General features: G+C 27.1%; 2 protein-coding genes and 1 pseudogene across 2 annotated transcripts; 1 reads left to right on the top strand and 2 right to left on the bottom strand.

The window, feature by feature from the left end:
* Window positions 1-1,463: 1,463 nt before the first annotated feature.
* LOC113388329 lies at window positions 1,464-2,388 on the bottom strand (annotated as a pseudogene).
* Window positions 2,389-2,804: 416 nt separating this feature from the next.
* Window positions 2,805-4,572, top strand: LOC113388330 (chromatin modification-related protein MEAF6-like). The gene is given in 6 exon segments (XM_026625720.1): window positions 2,805-2,900; window positions 3,004-3,046; window positions 3,111-3,322; window positions 3,392-3,428; window positions 3,916-3,975; window positions 4,316-4,572. Coding segments are annotated over 6 exon segments (690 nt in total). The 5' UTR covers window positions 2,805-2,819.
* A 2,685-nt stretch (window positions 4,573-7,257) lies between these two features.
* Window positions 7,258-13,015, bottom strand: LOC113387687 (protein HID1-like). The gene is made up of 17 exons (XM_026625049.1): window positions 12,939-13,015; window positions 12,768-12,863; window positions 12,514-12,631; window positions 12,040-12,194; window positions 11,901-11,954; window positions 11,522-11,727; window positions 11,150-11,354; window positions 10,873-11,070; window positions 9,885-9,975; window positions 9,575-9,805; window positions 9,324-9,488; window positions 9,012-9,260; window positions 8,832-8,944; window positions 8,691-8,768; window positions 8,419-8,588; window positions 7,447-7,605; window positions 7,258-7,373 (listed from the first exon to the last, which is right to left on the bottom strand). The coding sequence occupies exons 1-17, from the start codon at window positions 13,002-13,004 to the stop codon at window positions 7,310-7,312; spliced, it is 2,418 nt and encodes an 805-aa protein (XP_026480834.1). The 5' UTR covers window positions 13,005-13,015; the 3' UTR covers window positions 7,258-7,309.
* Window positions 13,016-13,560: the final 545 nt, after the last annotated feature.

The raw sequence follows: 13,560 nt of genomic DNA on the forward strand, positions 1-13,560 counted from the left end.
TATTTAGAATTCAACGCATAAACAAATGGCTTTTCAGTTAATACAGGTACCACGTTTAATTATTTCAGAAGACTTTAACTTCATTTGCACAATCGATGTTTCTTATTCAAAAAGGCTATCTTTTCCTAAAATTAATAACCACACAGTATATATAACGCTCAAATAGCACGCATAAGCCTGTTTCTAAAAATAACAACTCTATAAATACAAGTATGAAGATCATACGAATTTTCATCGGACGTTTACGATATTTACCTGTTCTAAAATAAATATGATATTATACTAGATTTTTTTATTAAAAACATGGAATGAGATCGCGAGCCGGTTATTTGCGGTGCTTTTGACGTTTGATACAAATATTATTGAGTAGTATTGCCTGATTGACATTTTGATCTTTTTTACTTCATAGACAAAAATTTATTGGGAACTTCAAGTAAATAGTCTAGACAATATAAACATAGATAAACAAGTATTATATATAGATAAGCAAGTATAAATAGATCGCTATGCCAGGCGATTTGCCGTTACATCGATTAAATACGCACTTTGATTATAGATAGCAGTACATGTTACATATTGTAAATTAATGCCTGGTATTACTTCTACATTTGTACATAATCAATACAGCCATAAAAACTGAAAAAATTTAATATTGGAAATAAGAACAAAACATACGACAATACAAAATATATTTTAAATATATCACAGGCATAATTTTGAAGAATTATAAATAAACAGAATTAGTCAGTTAGACTAATATTAATTAAATTACATATTTTAAAGTACTATTAAGGAAAATAAATAATATTAATTACTTAATGACTAAGTAATGATAATATATTAATAACTTAAAAACCAAGAAGAGAAAAGCGCAGGAGTATTGTAGATGGAATGACAAATTTAATCTAGTTTTTTGAACATAAGTCGAATCAGAGCAACTTCGATTTTTAGCCAAAAAATCTGACAATGTCCCCCATTGCGAGAATTCTCGATTTTGTAAGATTGCTATAAAATAAAAACTATAGTCAGAGGGGTCTAAAAATTCCGATAAAAAACTTACACATAGCAGTATAGATCAAAATAGGGCAAGGAAGGCGGCACAACAACAACCCCTTGTTTTATTTTATCTGTTGTTTTCACCCTGAAATATACTGGTCCTCACATACTGGTACCTCATAAAATAATACTGGTCTAAAAGATTATGAAGCAGCACCAGTTTATCATAAGAAAAAATAAAACAGTTGATATAAACATACGTACAGGTAAAAGAACTGGAATACTATTTTCTGTATTTGGTATAAAAAATTACATCAGCATTTATGAGCTTTACCATAAATTTGCATTTATTGAATGACAACTAGATAATATGAATATCACTGAGAAAGCAATAAGTTACATATAATATAATATAATTTTTTATCTACATTACCCATAAATAATAGTTAAACTTCATAAAATGTAACTCAGTTCCAAGGATTTAACCATTTCAACCGAGAATCTTTCTTTAATGTATCTGAATCTAATCTCTTTTGATCATTTTTAAAATTCTCTGTAATCTGAACTTGTTTTTCAGTAATTGTAATATCTTTATGAACTATACATTCTCCATTTTCTTTCAAAAATGTTGCATGAAGATCTTTCTCCGTAGGTTCTCCATAGGGAATACAATAGGCGTAACTTTTATTAAATGCTTGATTGTCCATAATCTTGCATTGTTTTCTGGTATGTTTTTTACTATTGCTATGTCCGTTTGCTACAAGATAATATTCTATATAACACATGTAATAACAAATAATTAGCATTGTTGATAACATTTAAGGAGGTATTCTAGTGTAAGAATTAAGAAAAAAATCTCTTTACTTCCATATTATTAAAATTCAACTATTTTAAAATATGTGTATGAGAGGATTTTAAAAAATTTAAAATTATTAAGGAGATACAGTTGTTTGACCATGATTATCCTCTTCCGTTTAATATTAAATCTTGGTTATTTTAAAATTAATAGATGCAATTACTTGTGGTAAATAAATCAGTTTTACAAGTAGTGATCATTGAATAATATGTAAATTATACCTTATCAACCAGTCCTAAATCTCTCAAGATTCGTCTTTCCCATACGGTGTGCCTTTAACTGGTTTGACCCGTTGAACCCTAAATAATTTTGTTGGCTCATAGTCAGGATCTTTTCATCTGGATGTCTATAATAGATAAGGTAAATTGTGTTACTTAATTATAAATTAGTTAGAGATTTTTTTTAAGTTATTTTTGAGGTTACCTTGGATAATAAGTTATTTGTCCAAATTTGACACCTCCTGCAAACTTTGGTCGAATATAATGTCTAACTAAAGGAATACTATTATTTTTTATAAGTAAGGATGAAATAATCATGTTTTTGCAGTATTTTTTACGTAGGTTAATACGAATGGTTAAAACTTCAATATTATGGCAGCACCGGTATTTCGAACCCTAGTTTTCATAGATACAAACCAGTTATGCAATATTGCAATCGTACACCATTAGATGTCACTGACAGCACGTTCATATATGAAATAAAACAAAACACATATCCCGCCATTTTAATTAGTATATTGACAGATGTAAAATAATAATAAATAAAATCAAATAATTACTAGTATTATTAATATAGCAGGTAAGATAGCATTATAGATATAATTCAATACACACAAGTTGATCTTTAAGTCTATAAAAAGTTTTACAAATATACTTTGCGTTTTTCTGACGTTTCAATTCCCTAAGAAACAAAATTTAACACAAAAATCATGCAAATTTCGTTTCAAGTTCTGGAGTTAACTCAAATTATGGCTAATAATAAAATTCCAAGTATTGATGCAAGAAATGAGCTTGCTGAGTTGGTGAAGCGAAAGTTGAAATAGCTGTAAGTAAATTTGGAATAAAAATTAATATTTCTGTAAAGAAACTTTTTTATTCCATAAAAAAAATCTCAAATTATTATATGCCCTAAGCAAGTAAATTTTTCTTTAGGAAACTCTAGCAAATCTCGAGAGACAAATATATGCCTTCGAAGGTAACCTATAAACAAAAATAAATTTATAATTTATTGTCCTTGTTCTTATAAAATGTAATTATAGGATCATACCTCGAAGATACCCAATTATATGGAAATATAATTCGTGGGTGGGATAGATATTTGGTGTCCAATAATAATTTATCGATTAGTTCAAGTAATGCAAATAATAAAACAAACAATTCGAGTAATTCAAATTCCAAGCATGATAAAAGGAACAGGAAATTCAAAGAAGCAGAAAGGTTATTTTCTAAATCCTCAATCACGTCAATGGCAGTAAGTTATTTGTTAGATATGTGTATTAAAATTTGATTTTTCAAAATTATATAAATGTTTTTTATATAGGCTGTATCAGGACTCATAGAACCAAACGAACAAAAACGTAAGTTAATATATTATTGCTACTACTATTTATTTTATTTATTCCTGTATATAGTTTTTAATTTGAATTTTATTTGTTATTTTATTTTTGCAGATTTTGATTCAAAGAACTGAAATCTTAGTTTGTTTTGATGCAATATATTTTTAAGTTTCAATAATTTAAGGATTTTATATTATAAATGTGATTATTAAACTAGTTCTTAAAAATATTTATTTTTTTATGTATTTTTATATATGCAATAAAATATTAGCATTAAATATTTTTTGTTTTTATTTTGTTATTTATTTTAATTTAGTGTAAGTGCAATATTTTTTATTAGATTTTGTATTTTGGTAGAATATTCAATTACACAATTTTGATAATGTCATCTTGTAGTAAAAAATCATGCTTCAACTTATTATTTTAAATGCTGTTTACTGATTTGAATATTTTGGTATACAATTGCATTTTTTGTGTGAAAAAACTATTAGTTAATTTGATATTGCAGAAAATCGGGAGGAAATGAATTCTCCAGCTCGAAGTAATGATAACGACTCTTCTGATGAAGGTAGCATATTTTTTATACAATTGGTTACCCCTTATGGTTTCATCAATATGAGATAAAAACTAAAAGCGATGCATTTATCTAAAGCCCCGAAACGATTTAACAAAGCAAAATGTTTTTAACTATATTGCAATTAACTTAATCAATTTCGTTAGTTTACTTTATTTCATGTTCATAGTCGCACCAATTTGCTATTATACTTAAATAAAAAAGCTGCCGATATGTCACTTTACAAATTTAATTATCATGAAATTGGCATCATTTTTCAATAATATTCTGTAATATATTATTATCAAACTACATAACTCATTCATTAACATTTTTCACTTTCAATTTTTTTCAGGATTAATTGGAGATATTCCGAAAAATACCTCAGGAAAACATCAAACCGCAAACACTTTTTCATCTAGTACTAATAATACAACAAATACAAACAATAATTCATCGATGATTAATTCTGTTTCAAGTTCGAATATGGTAAATAATGCTAGTAAAAACAATGTGCACAACTCTTCAAATAATATCCCAAATAACAATAACAGCAAAAATAAACACAGTTTTGATAAACGTAATGCAAATAAAAAGGCGAGATATAAATAAAAAAAACGATAAAATTTAATGATTAAAGTGATTATACTTGCTTACTTCGAGATAGAATCATTTTTTAATAAAAATAGATGTTTTAAATGTCAATGAATGTCCTGTTTAATAAAATATTTTATATTACCAACTTCTTGTTTCATATTTATGGTACCAAAAGTATGCACATAGCAAATGGATAAATGTAATTTTGATATTTGAAAATTATAACGCACAATTGTTATTTACAAACTATTAAAATTAAATGTATCTCCATTAAATTCTTCAATTTCTGGTTACAATTATATTGTTAAAATTAGAAATTTAAACCAGGACTATTATATATATATATATATATATATACGAGGTGTGTTCAAAAAGTACCCGGAATTACTAATAATTATATTTCGCGGGTCTGGAGTGTCTGATTGTCAAAAATTTTTTTTTATTGTGTTGGTATACATGCCCCTAAAGTATGATGAAATTTTCAGCTATATTCACTGTTTACTTTGTCTGTGGTAGTCGCTAAGGTTCGACGTGTTTTTCTGAGCTCGGCGATTTTTACAATGGAAGAATTGAAAAGTCAAAGAATTTGTATTAAATTTTGCGTAAAAAATGAAATAAAGTGTTGCAAAGTGCAAAAATTCACCAGATATGGCTCCGTGTGACTTTTTCCTATTCCCAAAGTTGAAGAGACCCATGAAAGGACGGCGGTTTTCCTCGATTGAAGAAAATCGCTGAGAGTGCTCAAGGACATATCAAAAAGTGAATATCAAGGGTGCTTCGAAAATTGGAAAAAACGCTGGCATAAGTGTATTATATCTGGGGGGGGACTACTTTGAAGGGGACCACATTAATGTAGACGAATAAATAAATATTTTTTTGGAAAAACGAAAATTCCGGGTACTTTTTGAACAGACCTCGTATATATATATATATATATATATATATATATATTGCATTTTTTTTACATATAAATAAAAAGACTTACCAAAGGCTCTGAATGTATCTCCTATCTAATTTGTTTGTTAGTGCAGCCGACTTTGTCCTGAGTAAATATCAATAAATAAGTACTAGCGACATTCTCCAAATTGAATGATATGTGATTTTTCCTTTATACTACAAATTTTCATTCCATATTCATTTACAAGATGGAATGAGTCCAGATTATTACAATAGTTCCTGCTTATCAGAGAAAAAAAATTGAAATGATTCGATAAATTTTGATAAAATATACCTGAAATGAAATAATGAGAATATTATTATTGATAGCCTGCATGCTGGTGAAATTACATCATTATTTTGTTCTAATTTAAAGAAATATTTATCCAAATCAGTTTCAGGAAATTAAAATACAAATATATATTGATATAAATATATATTTAAAAGTTAGTATGTATTACGGTTGTTACCTTTTACACAGGTAGATATTATGTATATTGCATAATAAACATTAAGATATATTATATCAATAAAATAAAACTATTGCACTAAATAACATTTATAATTTTGTTCCGTATTTTAACCACAAAGGAAACAGTGAGAAAACCTAAACATTATACATAAAACTTATATATATATTTAATTATATATATATATATATATATATATATATATATATATATATAAAGAACTTAAATGTGAAATCTTGAGGTAGTAACAAAATATTCATAATTCACAATAACTTATAATATTGATTGCCTCGTTATTTTATAATACGTATAAATAGTTTCTTAGTATTTGTCTAAATGATGCTTGTTCGTGAAAGAAAATATAATGCTTCAGAAATACAATCAATCTTTGTTCATAATATATAGCACTAAAACAATGTAAATCAATTCGCTTTGATAAATTTTCACAATGTTTGCAAGATTTGTATATAATAGAATGAAAATGAAGAGGAATAGTTATGGAGAGTATTAACAACACTTTAGAGTCCACAGTTCCTTTTCAAAAATTCTAAAGAATATTTTCTTAATTTATATTATAATAGAGTGAAATGTGAAATATTATTACCAAAACTGAGTGGCACAATCAAGGGAAAATATTGTTACTTAGACTGGAATAAAAAAATTATTTAATTCGCACATATAACAACCGATATACTTTTAAAAAACAATTCAATCACAAGCAACAAAAAAAAAAAAAACAAATTTCAAGCATTACATTTAAGTTAAGATCAATATAAGTATAGATCAATGTCCCATTAAAAGGCTTAACATACAAAATTTAGATAACTAGCTAGTTGCATCGTAGAACCAGCCAAATACTCATAAGTAAACTGAATGCATTATTAAAAATAAGTAGACCAGGAACTTAATAATTTACTAGTTTAAAAATTTCCTCATAATCGATCATTTCCTAATCTTTGCATTAAAAAATCTAATTCATAATTCTATATATAAAATAACTATTCTATAAATTAGTTACATACATTTCTTTGTGATATAAGTATTTCAGGTTAAGTCAAACTCACGTGAGCTTTTGTATATAATACATCGTCATCATGTAGTTTCCTTTATATTCGTGATTGTAAATAAATAACTAAATAAATATACTCAATATGTTAATCTCCATAAATAAAATATATAATTTATCCATTTTATCATAAAAACCTATTAAAATATGTAAAAAATCTTAAAATAATCTTTTGCTTAAAAATTAAGAATCACAAACAAGTGGAATTGTTTAAAATAACAGTATAAAATAAAATGCTCTGATATATTATCTAATACTGGAGTGCAGTAAGTATTTAAGTTTAAACCCGTTGTATCTCAAATAGTTTTACATCTGTGTCATACCATATCGGTGGATCGACATTTCTAGAAATAAAGCATTTTATCATGAAAATATTTGTTTATTGAATAGTGGGCAATAAATTGAAAGTTAGCTTACCTTAAGTAAATGACACCCCACATGTATGTTCTAAACCAGGCCGTGGTCCCAGGATTAGCTTGATATTTTCTGATTAGAATTGGATGGGGAACTGGTAATAATCCAACTAATGTGCCGTGTTGTAAAAATCGCAGAATCTCACTCTCATCAGTCAATCCTCTGAGAAGTATAAATGATTACATTTTATAAAATATCAGGTATTGGTCGCAAGTGGCATTTTTATAAGAAAATTTTCAAAAACTTTCCGGCATGTGTGAATAATCAACATAATCAATAAGAAAAAAATTATAAGTGATATATACCAAGCTCGAAACAAAGACAATTTTTTTTTTTTAATTGGTGGACAAAAAAAATTGGAAAAATTAAAAAAAAACGACTTATAAAAATATCATGGATAAGTCCATGGATTTTGAAACTAAAATTAAAATTCACAAATTGATAAAACTTTGAAAAAAGCATCATAGACAAAAAAATCATTGACAAAAATGTTAGAAAAAAATCAAGGACAAGAAAAACCAAAAAAAATCATGGACAAAAGCCCACGGATTTTAAAATTGAAATTGAAATTTACGAATCGATAAAAACCTAAAAAAAAAAATCATAAACAAAAAAAAAAATCATTGACTAAGAATGTTTGGAAAAAAATCGTGTACGGATTTTGAAATCATTGACAAAAATTTTTTGAAAAAAATCATTGACAAAAAATGTTTTGAAAAAAAACATTGACAAACAAATTTTGAAATAAATTATAGTCCATTTTGAAAGATTTTGAAACTGAAATTAAAATTTACGAATCGATAAAAACTTTCACATTTTTTTTTTAAATAAAAATAAAAATTAAAAAAAAAAAATAGAAAAATATCATAGATGAAAACAATTGAAAGTCTACGGATTTTAAAATTAAAATTAAAATTTCGATTAAAGATCAAATTTTGGCCCACTTATACATTACATCGCAAAAAAAAAACATACTTGTCAATGCAGATCTTTTCCACCTGTGGAACTAAAACTTGGAGCAGCCTCATAATTGTTTGCAACGGCAACTTAGTCCTCCAAGAATTTACCCATTCGCTTGTAGCATGGAAAATTTCGCCTTCTTTTACATCACCAGAAGAATTAGCAGCTACTCTTATACTACCCCTCTGCAATAATAAAAATAAAAAAGAATATAATAGTAATTTACTTCATAATGAATAAAGAAAGGCATATATTAAATATTATCACAAAATAAAAAATTTTAATACCTGATTTACAGCTCTTTGGAATGTAGGTGAATCTAAATGATCTTTGGAATTATTTTGCTTGTCAACTGGTGATAATGGCTAAAAACAATAAACATATTTAGTATGAATTAATTTAAGAAATCAAATAACATTCATTATTACCTCATTGTCTTGATTGCATTTAGAATTTCTCGGTTCTTCCGATTCTAAGGACAATTCCTTCATTTGTTGACTAGAAGGATGTGCAGAAGCACTTTCCGTCATTTGAGCAATAGCTACAATTTCATGAGAATGATTATAAAAATATTATATTTATTGTAATATGGGTCACTAAATACAAACCAGGTGTTTTCATCAATGTTGCATTCAAAGTTCCTGGCTCGGCTGGTAATGCTGGTTTTGCACCTTCCATTAACTCCTCAGGGGCAGTCATAGGTGAATGAGCCAATTCAGGACTTGGAGTTGAACTATTCTTCAACAGTTTTCTACCTCCTAATGCTTTTGATATGCCACCAACATCATTTGGTAAGTTTGCCAAAGCATGGAAAACTTGACGCTTTCTTATGATTGTATATACCAAATTTGAGTTACCTAAATTAAATATTATTTAATTAAGAAAAAGGCATATTTAAGTTTAATAATTTATTAACTTACCATCAAATTGGTACTGAATAATATTATTGAAAATTTCCAATAAAAAGAACACTAAATGATGATTAGCCGGGGCTGAAAATAAGAACCAAGGCGTGCTAAAAGCTTCTAAGAGATGCAGAAGTTTCGTACTCGCAACCATTGATAACGTTTTCAAATACGGAGATACTGAAAATTGATTTTTTTATTTAATAAATATAAATAACAATAAATAAAAAACATGTATTTAATATGTTTTTTCTATTATAACTTACCATTAACCAATATTGTCAACAAACAGTCAAACAACGGCTGCAATCTTTGGTGACCAGTGGTAACAATTTTATGAAAAACTGTCACCAATAAATCAGCATGAGATCCTGTGAAAACTGGTATATCCATTGGTACAGTTGCTGTGTAAGGTTTATTTAACCTGACTCCGAAATTCCTTTCTCCTGATAAAAGTAAAAGTATGAAGACTCCAATATGCATCAATCCGACTCTAGCTACAGAAGAATGGATACAAATTATTACATAACACAAAAAAATTAATAAGGAATAAAGACAAAGTAAAATAAAACTTACATTGATCAGCTCTAGAATCATTTAGATGATACAATATTGGCACTAAAACTTCTAAGACATCACTACTCTTCAAAACGTAATATAAAAATTTCTGAAAACAAGTAAACATTTAACATATCATTCATATATATATATAATATATATATATATATATATATATATATATATATATAATATAAAACTGTATCTAAAGACAAAAAAAAAAAAAAAATCACATCTTATTTTAATAAAAAGAATCAATTATTCTTTCATTGCTATTATTTGAATAATATGTAACACATTATCATATATAATTTTAAATTTGTTTTAACCATATGAGCTCTGATTAACAATTAGCTCAATTATAAATAGCGTTTGTTAATGTTTATGAAGTAAAATCTCTACATTAATAAATCCAATTGCTCATCAAACACAAAATATTTATTAATCTCAATAAAAACTAGTGGGGTGCATGGCATCGTGCCTTAAGGCAAATTGCTGGAACTTCTCAAAACGTAATTAAAAAATCTTGGTACAAAACCTAAAAAAATTACACAAAATGTGTACACCAAATGACGAATGACATTTTAACTTATTTTTATTGAGAGTCCATAACCGCTAGACCTGCCTTCCCAAAAATTTAATCAGTTTTTCATCTTGTCAATACAAATAAAATGTTTTTTGAATTATTCAAATCGGTTGATCGGTGTTCCCGAAATTGTCGACGAAAATTTGTATCCGCACACACACACACACACACACACACTCACACACTCACATATACACATCCATTTCTTCTAAGGTGTGCCAAAATATTCAGAAACCTTTGGAATGTAAAGATATATAAAAAAAATTATTTTCGAATTTTTTGCGATTACTATAACTTACCCAACGGTAAGTTAAATATAGAATCAAAACAATTTTTAAAATAAACATACAAAATACTTAATAACAAATGAAAGAATAATTTACAATATCTTATTACCATTAAGCAATTATTTCAATTTACCTTGTTGTAATCACATATTTTCCAGAAGAACACTAATAATTCTTGATGACAATGCACTCTTTTAGTAGAATTAGGCAGATAGCTTTGCGTTAGGGGATTATTCAACAGTCTTGTTATTCCTTTTAATATAAAACCAAAATCTTCATCTCTATGTATACGCGATAAATAATTTATAAATAAGTTGTCACCGGGATTGCCCTAAAATAAAATAAATAACAATAGAATGGGATCAAATTATATAATATCAATATCAATTGTATTATGCAGTACAGCATACCTCATCTACTTCAATACCAGTAACATCATGATCCAGGGTTACTATTAAAATTTGTAAAGCGGCTTCCATTAGAGGCTCCATAGTGTCATTGAATAATAAATGATTATATGGAACTCCCAACCCCACAGGATCATACGCACAAACAGTATTTAGTAGTGAAGTAAACAAGGGCAGAGCATGTCGGTTATCACCACTAGTTAGATATCTTAAAAAAATATATATAACAAAGATTTATAAAAATTTATTATATATATATATATATATATATATATATAAGAGTTATTGTAATATTGAATTGTCTAATGAGTTGTAATGATTGGAATAATTGCAATATTTACTCATAAGAAGAATTTGTAAATAGGGTTCACTTACGAAATCCATTTATTAGGTTCTTGTGGTCCAGAAGGATTAGATGGTGGTTTATACATTGTTTCACTGAAACATGTTAGTAATAGTTTTAATAATGCCGTTCTTCTTTGCTCAATTAATGGAGTACGTGGAGGCGCCTGAGCAAAACCTACACCAGCTTCCCAAATATATTCACAACTGTCTATATTAGATAATTCTTCTGCTTTATCCTGTGAACACAAATGATAGTGAATTTATGCATTATAAAAAATAAAATTGTTTTATGTAAATAAGAACAGGGCATCAATATTGTATAATAATTTGAAAACCCATTATTAATAACCATAATATTTAATTGATTGCTAATAGTTTGTATAAAATTTAAGTATTAATATAAACTTACTGGGCCAAGTCTCCTGCCACCAACAACAGTAAAATCAGGACAAAACAACAAATCCTGAAATCATAACAAATCATATAAATTTTAAATCCTCAGTATTTCTTAAATTGTACATTATAATAAAATATAATTATGGCATTACACAAATAGCATTCAGCAAACTTTCAGCTAAAGGCACAGCCGCTTTTTCATCTTGTGAATTTGAGTTTGGCAAAGAGGACCAAAAGAATCCTCTCCAATCTGAATCTTCGAATATATATGGCAGAATTCGCAGTAGCAAGTGAACACAATTCATAACTAAAAAATAAAATAGTAGTAATATAAAATCAAATACAGATATAAATTATTAAACATACATGAAAATATATTGTTACTAAACACATGATGATCACTTATAATTAAGTAGAGGTTGAACATAGAGCATTAAAAATTAGGACACTTTCAAAAACCATGCTCATTGAGAAGATTTAAAAATTTATTATTATAATAAATAATTGGGAGAATTTTTGTACAAAAGTCGACCATAATGATGTTAAGGTTTCAAAAAAATTGTATAAAATGAAATATTAATATATTAAAAATTAGCTGACAAGCAAGTTAATGAAAGAAATCAAACCTGTTTGCTGCTCATTTTGAGTTCGACAACTGCTATCAACAGATTTTACTAATCTTTCAACTGCTTTATAGCAAAGAGTTGCTAAATTTGATGGAGATTCTTCTCGTAACACCCTTATCTTAAAATGTTTCAACATTATGTTAGCACTAATACAATATAATATACAAATATACAAACATATATTTATATATATATATGTATATATATATATATGTATATATATATGTATAAATTAATTATTTGAATATTATTACCTCATTATCTGGAACAAGAGCAAACACATCTTGTATACTAGCAGAATGTTCAGACCAAAATTGTTCCCAAAATCTGTCATCATTAGCATCTACAGGCTTAAAAAGATGATTTCAATGATTTTCACATCCTGATATTAATTATAATAGTTTTAATTTAATTTTGTTAAAAACCTGTGACTTTGATGTAAGTTGCACAACAGCTTTTCTGAAATTTATTTTTGTGTCTGCATTGCCCATTATTTTTGGTGGGTTTAATAGCGTTATAAAAACGATAGAATGTGAGTTTTGTGTATATCAAATACAATATATATTATAAATCTAGTAAAACATTAGCATCATTTGCCCATTACTGAAGACTGCCATACAAACGTCATGTACGTCAAGGTTGGTTGAATTGTTTGATAAGTTAAAAAACCTGTTGGGTGTGTGCGAACGATGTTAGATGTCGCTGGGATAGTGCACGTTGTCATGTTGGCAGCACTTTGCCTTGAACATTGTAACAAGTTTTTCGAAATATGCTTTTTTACATCCGCTTCCGTAGTCAATGTCCTAGACAAAATAATAATAATGTCAAGACTTTTTTTAATATTTTGTATTTTTATTTAAATTAAATTAAATAACACTTAGTGTTATTGGTGTTCCTTCGTAGAGTAGAATACATTCATATAGAATAAAGATTCACAGCATGCCTAATGCATCTTCATTTTTATACACATACACAGAAATATTATTTTTAACTTACTGTAGTGTAAAAAAACGAAACTAGTGAACCGTAATTTATAATCTTGGTACG

This window comes from Ctenocephalides felis, unplaced genomic scaffold (assembly GCF_003426905.1).
Source record: "Ctenocephalides felis isolate EL2017-DRISC unplaced genomic scaffold, ASM342690v1 CF-g0.4_SCAFFOLD_03572, whole genome shotgun sequence".
NCBI classification, from domain to species: domain Eukaryota; kingdom Metazoa; phylum Arthropoda; class Insecta; order Siphonaptera; family Pulicidae; genus Ctenocephalides; species Ctenocephalides felis.